We start from the raw sequence: 18568 nt of genomic DNA on the forward strand, positions 1-18568 counted from the left end.
GGTGTAGAAGTAGGAGTAATAAACAGAGGAGGTATAGCAGTAGGAGTAATAAATGGAGAAGGTGTAGCAGTAGGAGTAATAAATGGGGGAGGTGTAGAAGTAGGAGTAATAAACAGAGGAGGTATAGCAGTAGGAGTAATAAATGGAGAAGGTGTAGCAGTAGGAGTAATAAATGGGGGAGGTGTAGAAGTAGGAGTAATAAACAGAGGAGGTGTAGCAGTAGGAGTAATAAATGGAGGTGGTGTAGCAGTAGGAGTAATAAATGGAGGTGGTGTAGCAGTAGGAGTAATAAACGGAGGAGGTGTAGCAGTAGGAGTAATAAACAGAGGAGGTGTAGCAGTAGGAGTAATAAACAGAGGAGGTATAGCAGTAGGAGTAATAAATGGAGAAGGTGTAGCAGTAGGAGTAATAAATGGGGGAGGTGTAGAAGTAGGAGTAATAAACAGAGGAGGTATAGAAGTAGGAGTAATAAATGGAGAAGGTGTAGCAGTAGGAGTAATAAATGGGGGAGGTGTAGAAGTAGGAGTAATAAACAGAGGAGGTGTAGCAGTAGGAGTAATAAATGGAGGTGGTGTAGCAGTAGGAGTAATAAATGGAGGTGGTGTAGCAGTAGGAGTAATAAATGGAGGAGGTGTAGCAGTAGGAGTAATAAATGGAGGTGGTGTAGCAGTAGGAGTAATAAATGGAGGTGGTGTAGCAGTAGGAGTAATAAATGGAGGTGGTGTAGCAGTAGGAGTAATAAATGGAGGAGGTGTAGAAGTAGGAGTAATAAATGGAAGAGGTGTAGCAGTAGGAGTAATAAATGGAGGAGGTGTAGAAGTAGGAGTAATAAATGGAGGAGGTGTAGAAGTAGGAGTAATAAATGGAGGAGGTGTAGAAGTAGGAGTAATAAATGGGGCAGTGTAGCAGTAGGAGTAATAAATGGAGGTGTAGCAGTAGGAGTAATAAATGGAGGTGTAGCAGTAGGAGTAATAAATGGAGAAGGTGTAGCAGTAGGAGTAATAAATGGGGGAGGTGTAGAAGTAGGAGTAATGAACAGAGGAGGTATAGCAGTAGGAGTAATAAATGGAGAAGGTGTAGCAGTAGGAGTAATAAATGGGGGAGGTGTAGAAGTAGGAGTAATAAACAGAGGAGGTGTAGCAGTAGGAGTAATAAATGGAGGTGGTGTAGCAGTAGGAGTAATAAATGGGGGAGGTGTAGAAGTAGGAGTAATAAACAGAGGAGGTGTAGCAGTAGGAGTAATAAATGGAGGTGGTGTAGCAGTAGGAGTAATAAATGGAGGTGGTGTAGCAGTAGGAGTAATAAATGGAGGAGGTGTAGCAGTAGGAGTAATAAATGGAGGTGGTGTAGCAGTAGGAGTAATAAATGGAGGTGGTGTAGCAGTAGGAGTAATAAATGGAGGTGGTGTAGCAGTAGGAGTAATAAATGGAGGAGGTGTAGAAGTAGGAGTAATAAATGGAAGAGGTGTAGCAGTAGGAGTAATAAATGGAGGAGGTGTAGAAGTAGGAGTAATAAATGGAGGAGGTGTAGAAGTAGGAGTAATAAATGGAGGAGGTGTAGAAGTAGGAGTAATAAATGGGGCAGTGTAGCAGTAGGAGTAATAAATGGAGGTGTAGCAGTAGGAGTAATAAATGGAGAAGGTGTAGCAGTAGGAGTAATAAATGGGGGAGGTGTAGAAGTAGGAGTAATAAACAGAGGAGGTATAGCAGTAGGAGTAATAAATGGAGAAGGTGTAGCAGTAGGAGTAATAAATGGGGGAGGTGTAGAAGTAGGAGTAATAAACAGAGGAGGTGTAGCAGTAGGAGTAATAAATGGAGGTGGTGTAGCAGTAGGAGTAATAAATGGAGGTGGTGTAGCAGTAGGAGTAATAAACAGAGGAGGTGTAGCAGTAGGAGTAATAAATGGAGGAGGTGTAGCAGTAGGAGTAATAAATGGAGGAGGTGTAGCAGTAGGAGTAATAAATGGAGGTGGTGTAGCAGTAGGAGTAATAAACAGAGGAGGTGTAGCAGTAGGAGTAATAAATGGAGGAGGTGTAGCAGTAGGAGTAATAAACAGAGGAGGTGTAGCAGTAGGAGTAATAAACAGAGGAGGTGTAGCAGTAGGAGTAATAAATGGAGGAGGTGTAGAAGTAGGAGTAATAAACAGAGGAGGTATAGCAGTAGGAGTAATAAATGGAGAAGGTGTAGCAGTAGGAGTAATAAATGGGGGAGGTGTAGAAGTAGGAGTAATAAACAGAGGAGGTATAGCAGTAGGAGTAATAAATGGAGAAGGTGTAGCAGTAGGAGTAATAAATGGGGGAGGTGTAGAAGTAGGAGTAATAAACAGAGGAGGTGTAGCAGTAGGAGTAATAAATGGAGGTGGTGTAGCAGTAGGAGTAATAAATGGAGGTGGTGTAGCAGTAGGAGTAATAAACGGAGGAGGTGTAGCAGTAGGAGTAATAAACAGAGGAGGTGTAGCAGTAGGAGTAATAAACAGAGGAGGTATAGCAGTAGGAGTAATAAATGGAGAAGGTGTAGCAGTAGGAGTAATAAATGGGGGAGGTGTAGAAGTAGGAGTAATAAACAGAGGAGGTATAGAAGTAGGAGTAATAAATGGAGAAGGTGTAGCAGTAGGAGTAATAAATGGGGGAGGTGTAGAAGTAGGAGTAATAAACAGAGGAGGTGTAGCAGTAGGAGTAATAAATGGAGGTGGTGTAGCAGTAGGAGTAATAAATGGAGGTGGTGTAGCAGTAGGAGTAATAAATGGAGGAGGTGTAGCAGTAGGAGTAATAAATGGAGGTGGTGTAGCAGTAGGAGTAATAAATGGAGGTGGTGTAGCAGTAGGAGTAATAAATGGAGGTGGTGTAGCAGTAGGAGTAATAAATGGAGGAGGTGTAGAAGTAGGAGTAATAAATGGAAGAGGTGTAGCAGTAGGAGTAATAAATGGAGGAGGTGTAGAAGTAGGAGTAATAAATGGAGGAGGTGTAGAAGTAGGAGTAATAAATGGAGGAGGTGTAGAAGTAGGAGTAATAAATGGGGCAGTGTAGCAGTAGGAGTAATAAATGGAGGTGTAGCAGTAGGAGTAATAAATGGAGGTGTAGCAGTAGGAGTAATAAATGGAGAAGGTGTAGCAGTAGGAGTAATAAATGGGGGAGGTGTAGAAGTAGGAGTAATGAACAGAGGAGGTATAGCAGTAGGAGTAATAAACAGAGGAGGTGTAGCAGTAGGAGTAATAAACGGAGGAGGTGTAGCAGTAGGAGTAATAAACAGAGGAGGTGTAGCAGTAGGAGTAATAAACAGAGGAGGTGTAGCAGTAGGAGTAATAAATGGAGGAGGTGTAGCAGTAGGAGTAATAAATGGAGGAGGTGTAGAAGTAGGAGTAATAAATGGAGGAGGTGTAGAAGTAGGAGTAATAAATGGAGGAGGTGTAGAAGTAGGAGTAATAAATGGGGCAGTGTAGCAGTAGGAGTAATAAATGGAGGTGTAGCAGTAGGAGTAATAAATGGAGAAGGTGTAGCAGTAGGAGTAATAAATGGGGGAGGTGTAGAAGTAGGAGTAATGAACAGAGGAGGTATAGCAGTAGGAGTAATAAATGGAGAAGGTGTAGCAGTAGGAGTAATAAATGGGGGAGGTGTAGAAGTAGGAGTAATAAACAGAGGAGGTGTAGCAGTAGGAGTAATAAATGGAGGTGGTGTAGCAGTAGGAGTAATAAATGGAGGTGGTGTAGCAGTAGGAGTAATAAATGGAGGTGGTGTAGCAGTAGGAGTAATAAACAGAGGAGGTGTAGCAGTAGGAGTAATAAATGGAGGAGGTGTAGCAGTAGGAGTAATAAACAGAGGAGGTGTAGCAGTAGGAGTAATAAACAGAGGAGGTGTAGCAGTAGGAGTAATAAACAGAGGAGGTGTAGCAGTAGGAGTAATAAACAGAGGAGGTGTAGCAGTAGGAGTAATAAACGGAGGAGGTGTAGCAGTAGGAGTAATAAACAGAGGAGGTGTAGCAGTAGGAGTAATAAACAGAGGAGGTGTAGCAGTAGGAGTAATAAATGGAGGAGGTGTAGCAGTAGGAGTAATAAATGGAGGAGGTGTAGCAGTAGGAGTAATAAATGGAGGAGGTGTAGCAGTAGGAGTAATAAACAGAGGAGGTGTAGCAGTAGGAGTAATAAATGGAGGAGGTGTAGCAGTAGGAGTAATAAACAGAGGAGGTGTAGCAGTAGGAGTAATAAACAGAGGAGGTGTAGCAGTAGGAGTAATAAATGGAGGAGGTGTAGCAGTAGGAGTAATAAACAGAGGAGGTGTAGCAGTAGGAGTAATAAATGGAGGTGTAGCAGTAGGAGTAATAAATGGAGGAGGTGTAGCAGTAGGAGTAATAAATGGAGGAGGTGTAGCAGTAGGAGTAATAAACAGAGGAGGTGTAGCAGTAGGAGTAATAAATGGAGGAGGTGTAGCAGTAGGAGTAATAAATGGAGGAGGTGTAGCAGTAGTTGTAGATGAAGCAGTAGTACTACACAAAATTCCTCCTCACTGTTAGACTGTTGTTCATCAAATCTGTAAGGCTGTATATTTTGTCACAGGAGCTTTCAAAGCCTTCGACAATGATGGAGATGGTCTCATCAAGCTCAATGTCCTCGAGGTGAAAGTCCAAACTTCACAAATGTAGTCTTTATTGTTAAAGTTCTGCACACGTCCGTTAACTCCTCCCTCGTTTTCTTCTGCAGTGGCTTCAACTCACCATGTACGCGTAGAGATCAGGACAAACCTCGTCACATGGACTGTGATACATTTGTTTACTCCTGGAACAGTGTCAATAAGGTGCTGCTTCATTTTATAACACGTGTCCTGAACTAAATTATTCCCTTTTTTTTGTTTTTAATCTGTTTCTATGATGGCTCATTGATGGCTTATTTATATTCTTTGACCTCTCATTAAAAAGCTATGTCCACTCACACAACTACTTCTTTCTCTGTTGTTGTTGTTGTTGTTGACACAATCAGACCAGCTGCTGACGACGTGTCGAGGCTCAAGTTCACCAAAAAATGTTTTTTTTTTCCCCTGAAATTCTGAATGCAGCAAATAAAACTGTCAAATCTTTACTACAAATATGATAAAGGTTTTAAATTTTGTGGAACTGATTAAATGATAAACTTGGACTGGATCCAGCTTAAAGGTGTTAAAGATTATTATTGTCTACATTGTTCATCCAGAGACATAATAAACCCAATATATCTGTCGCACACGAGTCACTCAGGTGTTCTTCCTCCTTAACTGCTCTAGGATCCAGAGCTGTGGGACGTCTCCTGCTTCCTCCGCTGGCTTCCTGTAGCTGCTGCATCAGCTTTAATACGCTGTCACAATAAACAGTGTTTTTATTGATAAAAACTTCAAGCACACTTCTGTAACACATCTTTGAAATCCATTTTCTGATCTGATAAGAAGCCCATCACAAAACGTATCTCACTGGTTGCTGTATTCGACAAAAGCTCGTAACCTGGAATATCTAGACCTAAGCTTAAAAATATGTAGAACGTAAAAATGTTAAAAGAAGAAAAAAAGAAAGAAAACACAATGACCTCAGAAGAAAAGTCTTATGTGGTATTAGGAGAAAACCCACTTTGGAAAATTGTTACCATTCTCATACACCATTGTGAGCTGGATTTTGTGTGTTTATTGTGTTATATAATGTGCTTGATGTCATGTAATCTGATGACAATCCTTACTGATGTTAACTCTATACAGTATAATACATAGATCTGTGTTCATGGGAGTGTGTGAGGCTCAAAGAGTGAAAAAACTCGAATCAGCTTCTCCAATTTAAACTGATAGAAACTTAATCTTAACTACGTTTAGAGAGAGAGAGACAGAGAGAGAGTGAGCAAGAGAAAGAGAGTAAGCGAGAGTAAGTGAGAACGAGAGAGAGAGGGAGAGAGAGAGAGCAAGAAAGAGCATGAGAACGTGAGAGTGAGCGAGAGAGAGAGAGATAGAACCAGAAAGAGTGATAGAGAGAGAGAGAGAGAGAGAGAGAGAGAGAGAGAGAGACAGTGAGAGTAAGCGAAAGAGAGCGAGAGAGAGAGAGGACGAGAGAGAGTGAGAACAAGAGAGAGTACCAAAGAGACCAAGAAAGAAAGCGAGAGAGAGTGAGTGAGTGAGCAAGAGAGAGAGCAAGCGAGAAAGAGTAAGCAAAAGAATGTGAGAACGAGAGAGAGAGAGAGAGAGAGAGAGAGAGAATTCCTGTCATTTCCAGAATCCATGTTCAGTTGAATGCAGCATTAGTTGTCTCGAGGTATCAGAGCATAAAACAAAAAGCTCTCAGTGACTCCGTACTTCCTGTAAACTGCGTTCCCGAGAACTTCAACAAAACAGTTGATTAAACCAGAGAACAAACCAGAAATTGCATCTTAACGATTCTAAAAGCTTATAAAACTAAAACTCTTACATATTAAAGGATTAAATGAAAGGAAAGGTCTTATAGACAGTGGTCAGGCCTTTGAAAGCACACAGAGCTCCTAAACTAACACTCCTGAGATCTCAGTAAACATGGAGGACTTTTATCAGCTCATTCCTTCACTTATTTTACAGTACAGTACAGTCTCTTCAGCACACGTCACCGTGCGACGCTTACACGCTGGTATCGGGCCGGGCCTCGGAGCCAAACCCACAGACATGTGTAATGGTGCTTCCTGAGAGCTTTATGTGCGTATTTCTTTATTGACTTAAAGAATGGAGAAAAATCTAGGAGATTAAATCAGTGCGAAAAGAAAACCGATCAAGCGCTGGGACCTGATGCTGCAGAACCAGGAGAATCTGCATCTGGTGATTGGTCACGTCGGGAATCTGGATGAAGAGTGAAGAGTATGAACATTAAGAAGAATTTACAGTCCAGAAGTTCATATTTCATTTGAAAGAAGAAGAAAAAACCTTTAGTTTAGTTTATTAACCTTACAGTGATATTCAAAAGAAAAAGAAACGCATTATGAGATCATCTTCATACGCTGTTCAATCATTTCACTAGTGGAATAAAAGGTGTTACTTCACTAGTGAAATGATTGAACAGCGTATGAAGATGATCTCATAATGCGTTTCTTTTTCTTTCCCTTTGTTCGTTCTTTCTTTCTTTCCTTTCTCTTTCTTTCCCTTTACTCTTTCTTTCGTTCCTTCTTTTTCTTTCCCTTTAATCTTTCTTTCTTTCTTTCTTTCTTTCTTCCTTCATATGCTGCTCAATAATTTCACTAGTGAGGTAACTTACCTCTTATTCTATTCAGGATTTTTATTCGTTTGCCTCTGAGGGACGACATCTCTGCAGTTACCTAAAGAAAATAAAAATAAAAATAAAATGCTGGTTAGAGGGAATCTTTCCAGGGATTTATACCATTTTAAAGAGAACTTTGGGATTAGGTGAGATAATTTATCATCTGAGATCGTATGTGATAACTGTACTGCTGACAGACAGACCTGCTGTTTGATCATTTGAAGGCGCTGAACTTCCATGAAGGCGGTTTGTAGAGCAGCTTCAGCTCGGAGCAGTCGACTGTCTACGTCCTCCAGAGAGCTGCACAACTCCACCTCTCTGAGAGACATGACTAACAGCTCATTCACCTGACCTACACACACACACACACTATATATAACTGTGCAGCACATGTACATGTAGCATGTTAAATTTTGCACCAGTGCCATGCAAAAGTATTAGCCCCCATCTGAGCTTTTCCATGTTTGGTACATTATTGCAACCTGGAACTGAAATCGACGTATTAGAAATATATGTCATGAATCTACACAAATAGGCCATAAGATTGTCTGTTTGTGTACAATTCAGGTGTGAATGTTCCCTATTCCTAGAGGAACCCTGAGTTCATTAGAGAACACACCTACATTTGGCAGAGCCTCTTATATGGAACGACTTACATTTAACGCCAATATCTTTATATAACCGAGCAATTGTAGCATCAGCTGCTTGGACCTGGGATTCAAACTCACAACCTTTCGATCAGTAGTCCAACACCTTCACCATTAAGCTGCCACCTACACATCATGAAGTTTAAATAGCTATCAAAACAAGTCCACCAGCAATCAGTAACTAAACTGTGTAAAAGACGAAGATGGGATTAAACTCTTCCACATTAAGGTAATGTACAAAACCGTGCTACCGCCACCATACTTTGTTTATGAGAATGGTCTCAACCTCCGGGTGAATATTTACACAAACACTTTATATCCTCATGTTTATATTTGTGTTTTTGTGTCACTTACTTTTTGGAGTATCAGTGAGGGGAAAATCCTTTGGAACAAGCAGAAGAATTGTTGAGAGACTGAAAAAATATTGAACCATTTCTTTATTATTTATTCCATATTTTACTTTCTTACTTGTATTTCCTCTTTTATTTGTGTTTGTGCATTAGGGACGAGCGGGATTCTGTCCCGGTCAGTTGTTTCCAGCGTCGGTTCTGTAGAATAATCAGACATCTTCTCTGTCTTTACGCAAACTACGCTTTCTATTGGTGTCGCGTTCTGCCGTCTCACTAAATCCCGGGTTTTTGAGGCGATGTCGTCATCGGGGTCACCGTTTTCCAGCCGATCGGCAACAAGCTCAGAAGATCTGCTCGTCCCTGAGGTGCTGGGATTCTCTCCAATGTCTGTTCTTTTCTCTTCTGTTGTCCACGAGGTGCGATTTGTGCTTGAGATCTTGAGGTCACGTCTCTCCGCGTCTTCGCTCGAGCAACCAACGGAGCAAGGTAGAGTTACGGCGTCGCACTCTATGGACGCCCAATGGAAGCCTTCGTCTAGCTCCAAGGGCTCAAGGTCTCCTTCTTGTGGATCAGGAGGTAACGGAGACACAAGCTCGATCCCGAACCTTCGAAAAGGGGGGATGTCTTGGTTATGACTACCATCTCGAATCAACAATTTTTACTTTAGTTTATTATTATTTTTAATTATGATTCGTCACAATTTAGGGTCAAAACTTTTATTTAAAATGAACAAAGAATTTTTGCATCTTTTAAGGATTTAAACATATTCATCATTGAGTCAAAGTAAAAACTAAGCCTTTATATATCTAAATAGTACTATATTTATTATATATTCTTATTTATTTATTTATTTATTTATAATTTGATGGGTTATAGATGAGACATGTTTTTCATTTCCATTTTCATGTCAAATAAAATGTATTAAAGAAAAGCTATTAATAATAATAATAATTATTATTATTATTATTATTATTATTATTATTATTATTATTATTATATAAAATTTCACAGCATCTAAAAAAGATATAGTATTTAAAATTAGAAACTGTCATTCATTCTGTAAAATTAGGAAATATTTTATTTAAGTGAATATTAAATGTATTTATTTACTTTTACGTCTTGGGTTAGTGGATCTATCCCGGTGTGTGAGATAGAAATAAACCCCAGACTCTAAATAGGGGTGCACAAACCTTTGCACCGGCATGTGTAAGAGTGTATTATAGATAATCCTGCAAGTGGTTGATGATAAACGACCTTCGTCCTCTCACCTGGGCAAACCCTTCTCTCTCTGCAGCTTCCTGTGAGTGGCTTCCTGATACATCTCCTTCCAGTTGACACGCCACTGCGAGCTCTTCGAGCTGATGAGCTTCTGCAGTGCCGGCTTCAGCACCTGCGTCTTGGCGGCTTGGCAAGGCTTCTGAGATGTTCGGATTCCTCGCGCCACCTTCAGGTTGGGTTTGCTGGCTTCCGTTTTGCCGACCGATCGGTTCAACAAGGTCGGGAGGACGTTCCTGGTCTGGCTGGTTTCTGCTGTCTCCTGTGGTTCTGCTCCTGTGGAGGTTAGAAGGATGTCCTCCTGTTTGCTTAGCGATGACGTTCTCTGGGTTTTGCATGCTTGCGCTTCACATTTCTGACTCTTTCTGGACATCTGTGGAGGCTTTGAGGAGAAACGTGGGATGTCAGAAAGCGTGGTTTCAGGTCTGAGCTCAGGATCGGGATCTTTGGAAGAACCGACATGTGGACGCTCCATGTTCAGAGACTTCCGGATGTTTTTCAGCCATATGGATAAGTGATCTCGTCCTGGAGCAGTAAGCGGTGCAGCAGCGGACGCAGGCGGATTCATGCGCCCAACTTCTCCAGCACAAGCAGACATCTTCATGAATCTGGCCTTCATGAATGGAACATCTCTTGTACATTGCTTCTTCATGGATGGAGAATCAAAGGTGTTGACATTACACAATCTCTTCTGACCAAGCACAACTTTATCCTGCTCTCTGTTCTGCTGCGATCGGTCTTCAGCACAGGAAGAAAAGATGTACGACTGAACAAACTCATCACCTGCAAAGTCCACATCCTCCTTCTTGAACTGGGTGACGGACTTTGGCGGCTGACAATGATGATATTCAGCCTGGGATTCGCTTTGAGACAGAGGACCAGCTTCTGCGTTCATCATTCCTGCTTTGTTTTCATTATTGAGTGGAAAGGCGACACATTTGTTGTCGGTCGATGTCGATTTCACTGCCTGTGATCCGGGAGAGCCGAAAGCTTTCGTCTGTGTCTTTTGATAAAATCCTTGGTGCATCTTTGCTGCTTTTCTTTCTCTCTTTTTATTCAGCTTCTCTTTATTCTTCTGCTTTCTATGGGTGAAGAAAGACAGGACAGAAATCTTTAAAGCCATCTCTAAAAAAATCTCTATCATGCTTTGGATTCTACTCTGGAATCTCGTGTCTCTGGAATATGTTTGGATCAGTTAATATATCAAATAATCAGTTAATCCTGTGATGGATTTCAGACACCAAACTATTACTGTGAAGCTTCAGCATGAATAATAATAAAAAAAAAAATTTATAATAATAATAATAATAATAATAGTAATAATAATAATTATAATACATGAAAATAAATAATAATAATAATAATAATAATAATAATAATAATAATAATAATAATAATAATAATAATAATTATAAATAAAAAAACAATAAAAAAAATAATAATAAAAATAATTATTAGACAGGACAGAAATCTTTAAAACGATCTCTAAAAAATCTCTGTCATGCTTTGGATCCTAGTCTTTGGAATCTCGTGTCTCTGGAATATGTTTGGAGTGATCAGTTAATCTTGTGATGGATTTCAGACACCAAACTATTACTGTAAAGCTTCAGCATGAAGAATTTCATTTTAACAGAACAGCTGCAGAAGCTTTACTCACAACATTCATAAATTCAGGACAAATGACCTCGACCCTTTTGGTGAAGGATTTTCCAGGATTTTTGCCTGGAGACATTTTTTAAAAACGTTTCTTAGCTGCTTCGTGTTTCTCTGTGATCGTGTTTGTCTTTCTTCCCCTTGATTTCTTTCGTGTTGTCTCGGGATATTAAATAAAATTAAATCATTATTTAAAAATTAAATACGTAATAAGAAATAATTATTAATATAATAAATAAATAATTCCTTAATATGTTCTAAGAAACAGACCTTTATTCTATCACGCATGCGTTAAATCACAAATTCTTAAATAATTATTAAAACTTTAGTTCATCCGTAACCAATGACAACTAATAGGATGGCTTTGAGAAACATCCTGTCTTTGTCTAAAAAGTTTTTTCAACCTAAATTACTTTTTTTTTGTTTTTTTTACCTCCTGTGCTTTCAAATGTTTATTTATTACAGACACTTAGATTTTTTTTTTTTTTGTTAAAGCTTAAAGCTTTACTTCCCATCGCTACGGGCAACAAATAAACGTCTGCGATGCTTGTGGCTGCGTTTGGGCCCCGGGGCCAGATTTCGGACGCCGCTGGTTTACAGTGTATTAAATCTTACTTGACCATCATGCGGTTGTGATCTCTCTGAGCACACAGAACTTTTAGCTCGTCATTGTTGTAATCCACCGTCATGCCGCTCTCTCTGCGCTTCTTCAGTGACATGAGCTTCCTGATGTGCTTGTTACATTTAATGTGTTTGCTGAACTGCTCCAAACCCGGCAGGGACACATCACACGCCCAACACTTGTGCGTCTGCTCCCTGACACAACCAGAAGAATCAATACATTTATTCATTTATTTTTAAAACTCTACTCTTGACCACTTTGCTATACAAACACATAACGTACGTTTGATACCCACCCGCCTTTAAGTCTCTCAATGGCCTCGTGGTGTGTGAGGCTGTGCATGTGTTTATCCAGGTTCTGGGAAGAAATAACAAAGTTTACATTAACTTACGTTTACGTATAAGGGTGTTGGATTCATTCTGCAGAAGCTGACAGAACTGACAGAGCCGACAGAAACGACAGAAATGACAGAGCCGACAGAGCTTTCTCCAGTGACACTCGCTGGAACATCATAGGGATCTGTGACGCTCGCTTTAAATCCAAAGGGAAGAAACGACGTGTAAAAATCTTCACGTTTCCGTAAGGGACGTATCATACAGTAGGATGGAGGATGAGAGGACAAGACAGAAGAAGCCTTAAACAGACCTTTTTCTCTCATTCTTACGCTAGAACAATTAGTACGACTAAGCCACGTGAGTTTTTGACGTCAGTCCTTTATCGCTTGTCGCTTGTATACTGTGAGCGAAGGACAATAAAAACACAAAATAATAAACATACAGGACATGAACTTTATCTATTGTGTAGCATAAATAAAGTCATAAATAAAGAGTCTGTCTCATTTGATCTGAAATTTTGTTCCACCGACTGGAGAATCTTGACGCATGGAGGTAGCTCAGTGGTCCCAGGGCCATCAAGATGCCACTCCTCGGCCCATGAGCACGGCCCTTTAACCCTCAATTGTTCAACGTAAGTCTCTCTGGATAAGGGCGTCTGCCAAATGCCGTAAACGAAACGTGTAAATGTCTTCATGGAGGTGAATCCAGTCTTTATAGGCAAGTATCAGCTTTTTTTATTTAGATGAATCATGAGCACATTCTGCCTTACACTTCTCAGGCTCGGGGTTCAACACATGCACCGGGGTTTCCGTCACCAGACCTACAGCATCCCTGGTAGTTTGATTGGCATCTCTAAAGTGTCTATAGTATTTGAATAGGTTTGTATCATGTCCAGTTTTTCCCTCACCAAAGAGAACTTTGGGGTTTCTGGAGCAGGAGAAAACGCACGATTCGTCCCATTTTATGCAAACGTCACGAGGAAAACATTCAGACTCAGACCAACCATGGAGCTGAAGACCAACACTTTCTTTCTCTTGTGATCGTAACCTGTACGTAATCATTGACACTTAACCCACCTGTGGTTTGTACTGATTCAGACAGATGTTGCATTTCATCACTATTGCTTTCTTCTTCTTCTTCTTCTTCTTCTTCATCACTGCTGCTGGTGCTGATGTTGGAGGTTTGATCTCATCTCCTCCTCTCACACCAACAGACTCTGACTTTCTCTGATCCATTTTACAAACTGCTCTCACATCAACATCACACAATGCAGAAGAGGAAGGAGATGAAACCTTCTGTAATAAATATTTACACTTGTTATTTTTAAAAAAAAGATGCACTTTGTTGTATAATAACAGAGCTGGACACGTGGACATGGACACGTGGACATGGACACATTACACTCACTTTTAGAAACCATAACAGTCTGAATCGCACTGATCTGGGATCAGAGAACGTTCACTAAACTCTGTTTATAAAGTGTATGAAATTGCTTCTTTCTTCTTCGTTGGTACTGGTTTGAAGTTGTTATGCTAACATCGCCACCTAGCGCCCGGGTCGTTACATTAACATCTCATTAACAGGAAGATTAAAGATGCTGCTGGTGGTCAGGATTTAATTATATTTAAATATAATAAATAAACAAAATAAAAATACAAGAAGTAGAATAAGGATTTTGATTGGTCAGAAAATGTGGATTAATTTTAATGTGTCTAATCTAATTGTTGATATACTGAAGTTTTCTATAAAGATATTGTTTTATTATTTTTTTATTTAATTTAATGACCAATTAAATTGACCACTCTCACCAACAGACCTCAATCTGTTAGTTTGGGAAACTGGGTATCCTCAACCCTCATTCTGAACACTGGCATCCCACAGGGCTGTGTCCTGAGCCCACTACTCTACTGCCTGTTCACCCACGATTGTGCTCCTCTGTATAACTCCAACATCTTCATCAAGTATGCAGATGACACCACCGTGGTCGGCCAGATCGACAACAATGATGAATTGGCCTACAGGGAAGAGATCCCAGATCTGTCAGCATGGTGTGCCAACAACAACCTGACCCTCAATGCCACAAAGACCAAAGAGCTCATTGTGGACTTTCGGAAATCCAACAGCAGGAGACATCTACCAGTCAACATCAACGGAACTGAGGTAGAGCGAGTCTCCAGCTTTGAGTTCCTGGGAGTTCACATCTCTGAGGATCTGTCCTGGCAGCAGAACACTTCAGCTCTAGTTAAAAAAGCAGAACAACGCCTGTACTTCTTGAGAAGTCTCAAGAAATCTCATCTGTCCCCGGGGATTTTAACGAATTTCTACCGCTGCACCATCGAAAGCATCCTGACCAACTCCATCACCGTATGGTACGGAGGCTCCACTGTGGGTGAACGTAAAGCCCTGCAAAGGGTGGTCAAAACCGCCCAACGCATCACTGGCACCCAACTACCTGCCATTGAACACATTCACCACAGCAGATGTCTGCGCAGAGCTCACAACATTATCAAGGACTCTTCACATCCCAGTCATAAACTGTTTAACCTCCTTCTATCAAGAAGGAGATACAGGAGCTTACGCACCAGAACCAGCAGGTTCAGGTACAGCTTTTTTCCATCCACCATCACACTACTGAACTCCTACTGTACACTACACCGCTAGATCACTACAAAACAAACACAAAACAAAACACTGTATATAACCTCCATACAATACATGTACAACTGCATTTCGTTGCTGTGTACCTGTACAATGCAATAACAATAATGTTCTATCTATCTATCTATCTATCTATCTATATATCTATCTATCTATCTATCTATCTATCTATCTATCTATCTGATTAACAAGATGACTTTGTTTTTAAACAGAACAGCGATCCTTCATCGTACCACAAGGTGGCGGTAGAAACAAACGCGCTACAACGTCCTACCATAGAAGGGGAGAGTGCGGAAGTAGCGCTAATTAGCTAAATTATAGCTAACAGCTAAATAGCTTCTGTAAAACTGTATAAATTTTGTTATTTGTAGTTTATCTGTAATATAAATAATGTGTACGGGTTGTGTGCAGAAAGAATATCCTGACAGGGTGAGTTTAACATCGTTTATAATAAGCAACGCTGGCTGAATCGATAAAGTAAATAAACAATTCATGTAGCTTTAGCCATTAGCTTAAAGAGACTATAAAACAATCGAAACAAAAGTTCTATCAACCTTTAGACGATAATTTACTGAACCTCAACAGTCCCGACTTTAGTACAAAATGACTTTATAAGTTGTTATAAAGTGTGACGTCATTAACTCATTTGAATCCGTTTATTATGCTAATATTCATTAGCAGCGATGCTAATGAGACGTGATATCGCGATATTTTTCCCCACGATACCCGATGTCGATATTATTATTATCTCTGGGTTCGAAAACAAAGCAGTGTTTCAGAGCTAAAACGCTTGTTTTGTGCAGTTATAAGAAACTAATCAACAACATGGTGGTGATGCAGCCAAAAAGGGTTTTATTTCTATATATACTGCAGCGGGGGGGGGCACGGTGGCTTAGTGGTTAGCACGTTCGCCTCACACCTCCAGGGTTGGGGGTTCGATTCCCGCCTCCACCTTGTGTGTGTGGAGTTTGCATGTTCTCCCCGTGCCTCGTTGTTTCCTCCGGGTACTCCGGTTTCCTCCCCCGGTCCAAAGACATGCATGGTAGGTTGATTGGCATCTCTGGAAAATTGTCCGTAGTGTGTGATTGCGTGAGTGAATGAGAGTGTGTGTGTGTGTGTGTGTGTGTGTGCCCTGTGATGGGTTGGCACTCCGTCCAGGGTGTATCCTGCCTTGATGCCCGATGACGCCTGAGATAGGCACAGGCTCCGCGTGACCTGAGGTAGTTCGGATAAGCGGTAGAAAATGAATGAATATACTGCAGCAATTTGGATAGTAATGTTTCTTTACAATTATTTATAATCTGGAACTTCAGAAAACAAGTCAGTTTCTGTGTTTTTGTTTTTGTTTTTTACCTCTGGTACGTTAGTGCAATTGTAAATGGTCTTTCTCGCTCTCTCTCTCTTTTTCTTAAATACACATTATGTAAATGATGATTATGTTGGGTTTATGTAATATCGCCCAGCAGCCCCTGAGTCCTCTGTAATATTTACAGGGAAACACCTGCCTGGATAACGGCTCATACCTGATGAACTTCGTGGGATGTGCCAACTGTCAGCAGCGAGACTTTGTTCTCATCAGTGACAAGACGCTGATGGACGAGGACGAGGAGGAGATCGTCACTTACCTACGTGAGGGATTGAAGCTCAATCCGTTTTTTCCTCTGTTCGTGTTCATTATTTCTTCTTTTTCTTCTCTGTATTTTGTTCCTCTTTTCCTGTTTTTATATTTTCACTTTCCCCATTCTTCTTTAGTTTTTTCTATCCTTCTCCTTTTCTCTTCAAAGTGACTTTATAAAAGTCCGTCAACTATTATTTAAATAAACGATCGTCTTAACAAAACCACCGCAGTGAAAATTCGTTCATTTTTCCTTACAGATAAGTGCAAGAATTGTGACCATGTCATAGCCAGGCACGAGTACACCTTCTCAGTGGTGGATGACTATCAGGTCAGATCCTGCTTCTTATACGTTTACAGAGTTCTTTACAGTTCAGTGTGTGTTTATCTTGGAACATCGTTTCAACATCGTTCTCTGTAGTGAGACGTGAACAGAAAACATGCCTCTAAAGACTTTTATTAAAAGAGTCTCCAGATGTTGAGTTCTACAAATAAAATTAATCAGTAAAGTGTCGTTATTGATGCGCTATAGTAAAATAAACACGTGAGGTATGATGACGCGTTACTATACTAAACTATACAGCATTAATCACAATCACATAAAGCCAAGGTCTTGTTGTGTGTCTTACAGGAATACACAATGTTGTGCATGCTCTGTGGGAAGGCAGAAGATTCTATCAGCGTGATGCCTGATGATCCCAGACAGTGTGCTCCGCTCTTCTGAACAGAAAAGTCAGGGGGAAAACGGGGGGTTTCAACCTCTGAGCTCCGAAGGCTGCTTTAAATCCCCGACTGATTATAATCCTGTTGTTATATTTGTATTATTTTTATTTGTTCACATCCTCAGCTGGATCTCCTCGATCGAAACGACCTGCAGCTTGAGCATCGGCTCTGTTTCCTGCTTGATGATAAAACTTAATTAATAAGATCTGATGAGTGGGGACAAAAACATTAGTGTAAATAAAACAAAGTCTCCTGCTCATCCAGCGGTTCAGCATTTCTGCTTGTTCCGTGTTTACTGTAAACTTTTCTTACAAAAATCTTTTATACGCTTCGTCTTACTAAAATGAACCATGTGCTCCATCATGTCCTCCGTTTGTTTCCTCTCAACATTAAAAAATTTCCATCCAAAAAGTTACTTGAGTTACTGTAGAATTTTTGACTTCTAATAATTATAATTCTAATAATTAAGGTTTAAATACAAAGTTACAGCTGCTCCAGTTTATTAATGGCAAGCTTTTATACCAAAAAATGTGAAGCAACACAAATATATTTAATGTCAGGAAGACTTTATAGTCCCAAGGGACAAATTGTACATTTAGACATTTATTTAACTCTCTTTTTTCCCCAGAGGCCCAAAAATATTTTAATTTCTCCTGTTTTTATCGTGTCCATGTTGATGACTGAACGTCTTCCTCATGTCTCACTCCACAATGGTGTTAATATGAAGCTCATATGAAAGTAGACACTCAGGACTTAAATAATGTGTAGAGTTCCATCACTATTTCTGTTTTTCTCTACAATAGCAGAGGTGATATTTTCATAGAAAAGTTTCCAAAGGATTTTAAGTCTTAAAGCCTAAAGAAAGCTCTGGTCTCCTAGTTTTTTCAGCTTCTAGCAAATATTATTGAACGTAAAGTCAGAGTTCTGGCTTCGAGATGCAGATCAGGAAATTGATAAAGTTTGACTTGGACTCCAGACACAAAGTTATTTTTTATGGGTTTTAATCTTTCAGATGTACATAATGTAAGCAGGGTTTTATTTTGTTGTTTTTTGTTTTGTTGTTTTTGTTTTGTTGAAAAGTACACATTTTTTAGATTTTTTTATTTTTTTTAACTATAAATTTTAAAAAATCATTACTTTTTTTTTTTTTTTTTACTATTTTACTTTTTACAAGTTAGGAAATATCATCCAACAAAAAAAAGCTCCTACGCTTAAAAAAAAAAAAAAAAAAAAAAAAAAAAAAAAAAAATTATATATATTCTCTGAATATGCAAATTAGAACCACACCTTCTTTGAATAATCTTGTTTGACCGACCTTCATTTGCATGCTGCAATCTGATTGGCTCTCAACATCTATGATGCAATAACACACCAATCACCTGTTTAACACCAAACAAGACCTGTTTCGTAAAAATTCCATTTAAATGTGAGGAAGGTTTATAAAAATCACGACCACAGAGCAGCGATATC

General features: G+C 39.8%; 3 protein-coding genes across 5 annotated transcripts in view; 2 read left to right on the top strand and 1 right to left on the bottom strand.

Moving 5' to 3' along the window:
• The window catches only part of capn3b (calpain 3b), a 31175-nt gene extending 25874 nt beyond the window's left edge, over positions 1–5301 (top strand). Inside the window, exons 20-22 of one of the 3 annotated variants that reach the window (XR_009648096.1) lie at positions 4549–4607; positions 4693–4786; positions 5249–5301. Coding sequence is in view for 1 of the 3 variants with exons in the window: in XM_060866135.1 (XP_060722118.1) it covers positions 4549–4607; positions 4693–4719 (86 nt within the window). In the remaining 2 variants the exon portion in view is untranslated. Of the gene's footprint in view, positions 1–4548; positions 4608–4692; positions 4868–4968; positions 5072–5248 lie in introns of those variants that run through there. The other 2 variants (XR_009648095.1, XM_060866135.1) reach the window with 2 other exon arrangements.
• A 1369-nt stretch (positions 5302–6670) lies between these two features.
• znf106b (zinc finger protein 106b) lies at positions 6671–13582 on the bottom strand. The gene is made up of 10 exons (XM_060864950.1): positions 13510–13582; positions 13179–13345; positions 12063–12124; positions 11761–11961; positions 9486–10574; positions 8336–8822; positions 8222–8249; positions 7424–7572; positions 7218–7278; positions 6671–6805 (listed from the first exon to the last, which is right to left on the bottom strand). Exons 1-10 carry the CDS (start codon positions 13520–13522, stop codon positions 6738–6740), a joined length of 2325 nt encoding a protein of 774 aa, XP_060720933.1. The 5' UTR covers positions 13523–13582; the 3' UTR covers positions 6671–6737.
• A 1447-nt stretch (positions 13583–15029) lies between these two features.
• churc1 (churchill domain containing 1) lies at positions 15030–17509 on the top strand. Its single transcript, XM_060864951.1, has 4 exons — positions 15030–15189; positions 16254–16389; positions 16636–16706; positions 17007–17509. Exons 1-4 carry the CDS (start codon positions 15151–15153, stop codon positions 17097–17099), a joined length of 339 nt encoding a protein of 112 aa, XP_060720934.1. The 5' UTR covers positions 15030–15150; the 3' UTR covers positions 17100–17509.
• Positions 17510–18568: the final 1059 nt, after the last annotated feature.

The sequence above is a fragment of the Tachysurus vachellii genome, chromosome 3, assembly GCF_030014155.1.
Source record: "Tachysurus vachellii isolate PV-2020 chromosome 3, HZAU_Pvac_v1, whole genome shotgun sequence".
Taxonomy (NCBI): domain Eukaryota; kingdom Metazoa; phylum Chordata; class Actinopteri; order Siluriformes; family Bagridae; genus Tachysurus; species Tachysurus vachellii.